The sequence below is a fragment of the Sinocyclocheilus anshuiensis genome, unplaced genomic scaffold (genome assembly GCF_001515605.1).
Source record: "Sinocyclocheilus anshuiensis isolate Anshui unplaced genomic scaffold, SAMN03320099.WGS_v1.1 scaffold3153, whole genome shotgun sequence".
Taxonomy (NCBI): Eukaryota; Metazoa; Chordata; class Actinopteri; order Cypriniformes; family Cyprinidae; genus Sinocyclocheilus; species Sinocyclocheilus anshuiensis.
The window spans coordinates 195,042-199,268 of record NW_015555991.1 but is presented as its reverse complement, the minus strand read 5'-3'; the positions used below and the strand labels follow the sequence as shown (position 1 = coordinate 199,268).

Here is a 4,227-nt window from a genome sequence, read left to right as displayed (position 1 = left end):
AAGTTGATGTATTTCCTCAGCGACCAGCACGGATCAGCTCCAGGCATGACGAAGCGATATCGTCCTCTTTTGGAAGACCAAACAAAGTAGTTTCGCTTTCAATGAAACACACAGCGCCTTCACGACATGGCGGCAGCGGCAACAGCGAGAATAAAAGTTACGCTTTCTTTCTTTGCGTGAACATTTGGGCGGCGTTATGCAAATCTTCCCACATAGCGACGTAGATATGTGGGGGCGTGTTAGAACGAGCCGTTTTAGGTAGGCGTGGTTGACTCTTAACTTTTATAAAGAATATCTCTTTGGATTTGAGACTTTAGTCTTTGCAACTTCACAGATCTTCTTTATGCACCAAGAACTTGTAACACTCCAAAGAGAAAGGAAAAATTGAAATCGCATCATATGACCCCTTTAACATACTGTCATAATTGAAAAGTAATATAGAAATATAATTTTATATTTTATATTTTTTTTGTATTATTTTCAATGGGGAAAAAATGATCATAATTATTGCATAAATATTAATTAGTACCATGAAATTCATTCAAAATACAAAAGAAAAAAGAAAAATATTATTGAACAAAAATATATTAAATTACTGAAAATAAAATAAAAAAGTTACATTTCAGGTGTTCGGTCACTTTTGACTGCGAGCAACACAAGTGTGACCCCCAAATGAACAATAACAGAGGGTTAACTGTAGGGGGCTCCAGAGTCGCAAGAATTACACAAAACTACATAAAGTTGCTTTATTATTTAGTGCTAGTATATATGCAACCATGACTGTACCATGGTACCAACACAGTATTTTAGCTACCACTGTCATTAAATCAAATTATACAACATAAAAAGGATTCAGAAAGCTTCTTAATATGGATATTATACAATATTCAACATTGTTTTTCTCGATATATTTCTTTTTCTTTTTTGTATTTCTTTCTTTACACATGCACTTTATTATAATTTTACAGTAATAACAATAACTGTGGTAACTATGTAATTGAACTATGTAAATGTATTCATTATATTTATATTTCATTCTATAACTTACGTTACCATGGTAATATATCTCAAGTGTTACAGTTCGTCAATGGGCTGAATCAAAGTCCCTTTAGGTATATAGTCTTTGGCTCAGTAACCCGACGGGCTTTAGGACCCGTTCGCGCGCTGCTCCAGTCCTCCATGGCTTTGTATGTTTACAGTGAGAATTGTATGGCAGGAATTTTCTAACATAAAATATTTAAACATAATTTGCATCGACACAAACGTCCCAATGGAGACAGAGATCCTGTGACACAGGTAAGACACCATGTGTCTCAGTCGGCTTTTAATCATAGCTTTATCATGTACAGAATCACACTTTTTGAAGCATAATGACTGTAACGGCGGCGGCTGCTATGTCTCACTAGTTTATTTTATTTTAACGACTCAAGTGTTTGCTTTAATGCAACTCTGTCGCTTCATAAACGAGCCTGTTCATTCACATCGATGAACAATGTGGGCTGTTTTTAACTGCTTAACACTTTACCTGTTAAAACTTTCGCAGGGTTTTTGGTGATCACTAAAAGTTTATAAAAAATACTTTGTTAATATAACTAATAAAGTTGGATGTATATATGTTTGTGATGTATCCTCAGAAGTGCTGCATGTCGTCGACGCGTTCGGTCTATTAATAATATCACAAACTATGATTTCATTGCAGTTCTGTCGGGCTGTTCATTTCAAACTAGGTCATGAAATAATAATGCACTTCATCTTTGGGTGGTTTATAATACTTTTTCTTGTGGTCATGCAAGTTTTCCTTTTCGACATTTTTAAACCAGTGGTTTCTTGGTGCGGCTGCCACTCAGTGACACAAGGCCTTAATATTAAAATAATTTGCTTTTAAACATGTACTAGTAACCATAGTTTCCGCCAACACACCATTGTTATTACGGTTAATGTTAGTTACAATTAAAGTGTGATGACTTGGCCAAAGTATAAGCCACCGCTGTCATCGAATTATATATAGGCTAAACAATAAATTGTCACAACTGTTTGAAAAAGATCCCACATTAATTATGATTTTACAGTACTTTGAAATGCTTACAACAAAATGGTCATCAAAGGGACATGCTTAGTCATAGGTAAAAGTTGATTTTCTTATTGGCTGCTTCATTTTCTACCAATTTTCTATGATGTAGCCTACATCATTTTTGCAACCTTGTTGTTTTTTTTGTTGTGGTCAAATTTTGTGACGTCTAAATACATATTAAAGGGGTCATATGATGCTGCTAAAAAGAACATTATTTGGTGTATTTGGTGTAATGAAATGTGTTCATGCGGTTTAAGGTTAAAAAAAAACATTATTTTCCACATAACATACATTATTGTTGCTCCTCTATGCCCCGCCTTTCTGAAACACGTAGATTTTTACAAAGCTCATCGGTCTGAAAAGCAAGGTGTGCTCTGATTGGCCAGCTATCCAGTGCATCCATCCCATGATTCCAGCACTTCCATTTGTTGCTATGATACTGGCAAGTTTATGCATAATTAGTTTCTTGTTTGCCCCGAAAGTCACTTCATTCTAAATTTGAATGTGTCAAAGGGATTCTGCACATACTTGTGGTAAAGAATTTTAAATATTTGTTTGCATATATGATCTGATGGTATATTGTTTTGCATGTTAAAATCTACAATTAAAAGAATAGTCGGATCATATGCACGAGTCGGCATATATTGAAAACTTTTACAACTAACATTTGGGCGGCGTTATGCAAATCTTCCCACATACTGACGTAGACATGTGGGGGCGTGTTAGAACGAGCCGTTTTAGGGGGGTGTGGCTGACTCTTAACTTTTATAAAGAATATCTCTTTGGATTTGAGACTTTAGTCTTTGCAACTTTACAGATCTTCTTTATGCACCAAGAGCTTGTAACACTCCAAAGAGAAAGGAAACATCGAAATCGCATCATATGACCCCTTTAAAGCTCTAATTTTTGCAATTTTCTAGCAATAAGCATGAAGTAATCAAATACTATAAAGTGTATGTAAATATTTATAATAAATGATATAAAACCTAAATGTACTGTGGTTACCATGGTAAATAAGGGTCGGCAGAATGTATACTACCATCCAAATTTTGGACTTACTTGGCTGAGTTTATGTTTCTCATGACTTATATATGACAATAATAGAGTATGTAGAATAATGATTGTGTCAGCTTGAATAATTTAAGCCCTTTGGTATTTATTTGATAATAAATCCATTTATTACAAACAAACAGAGTCATTTAATAGAGCCATTTATTACAAACAAACAAACAGGGAATGCCATGAGAGCTTATTTTTTTGTGAATAACATTTTCTACAGGTGTCCCATAAACAATAACAACGAATTATGATAAAAATGCAAAGAAACTAAAATAATTTTACTATTAAAATTATATAGATATATAAGACACACATACAAGATACATAATTAAAAAGAGCTGCTCAAAACTGAAAAACACCACTCAGCAGTGCTGTTTCATTGTCTAATATTATTCCCATGGAAAATCACGTAGATGGGCTGCACTGAAGTAACTAATGCAGCATCACAGTCAATGACAGTGGAAAAATACATCAGACAGGGGTATACTGGCAGATAATCTATTATTGACCGTGGTTAATGTAACACCCATCCTGTGGATGCTTCGCTTTGTCACATGAATAGTTCGACAGAATGACTCACTTCCTCTTCTCCATCAAACTGAAGCTCTGGTGTCAAACACAGCCTCGACAAGTGCTGCTTTTCTGGGTGCAGTCAGTCACATACTGCTGTGTTCAGCTACAGGCCCGCATTCATGCAGCTGTGCAGCTGTGGAATCAGACGCTCAGTGTTTAATTGTTTATTATGATGGCTTGACAAAGAGTCCAACTCCTACTACAACTTTTAACTGTATTAACAGCTGTCTAGCAACCACTCAGAAAACCCTAGTAACCACCTAGTAATGCCTTTCAACCACTCAGAACACCCTGTCCATCCATCCATCCATCCATCCATCCATCCATCAGTCTGTCAATCATTCTTGAAACTTAAACTAAAAACTTGAAGTTTTTAGAACTATTTTAAACAAGTTTTGCTTTTGTTTGTGTGGTGTGTGTTTCAGTTATTTGGATGGAGTCCTCGCGGAGCACAGGGGGTCACTCCCGCGAGTACAAATTGGTGATGTTAGGAGAGGGGGGTGTGGGCAAAAGTGGTGAGTAAC

General features: G+C 35.7%; 1 protein-coding gene across 1 annotated transcript in view; it reads left to right on the top strand.

Annotated features, from left to right (window-relative positions):
* Nucleotides 1-1,122: 1,122 nt before the first annotated feature.
* Nucleotides 1,123-4,227, top strand: part of LOC107676106 (GTP-binding protein Rit1-like) — a 13,375-nt gene continuing 10,270 nt past the window's right edge. Inside the window, exons 1-2 of the mRNA XM_016470633.1 lie at nt 1,123-1,296; nt 4,129-4,218. Of these exons, the coding sequence (XP_016326119.1) occupies nt 4,137-4,218 (82 nt within the window). The 5' untranslated portion in view covers nt 1,123-1,296; nt 4,129-4,136. The remainder of the gene's footprint in view (nt 1,297-4,128; nt 4,219-4,227) is intronic.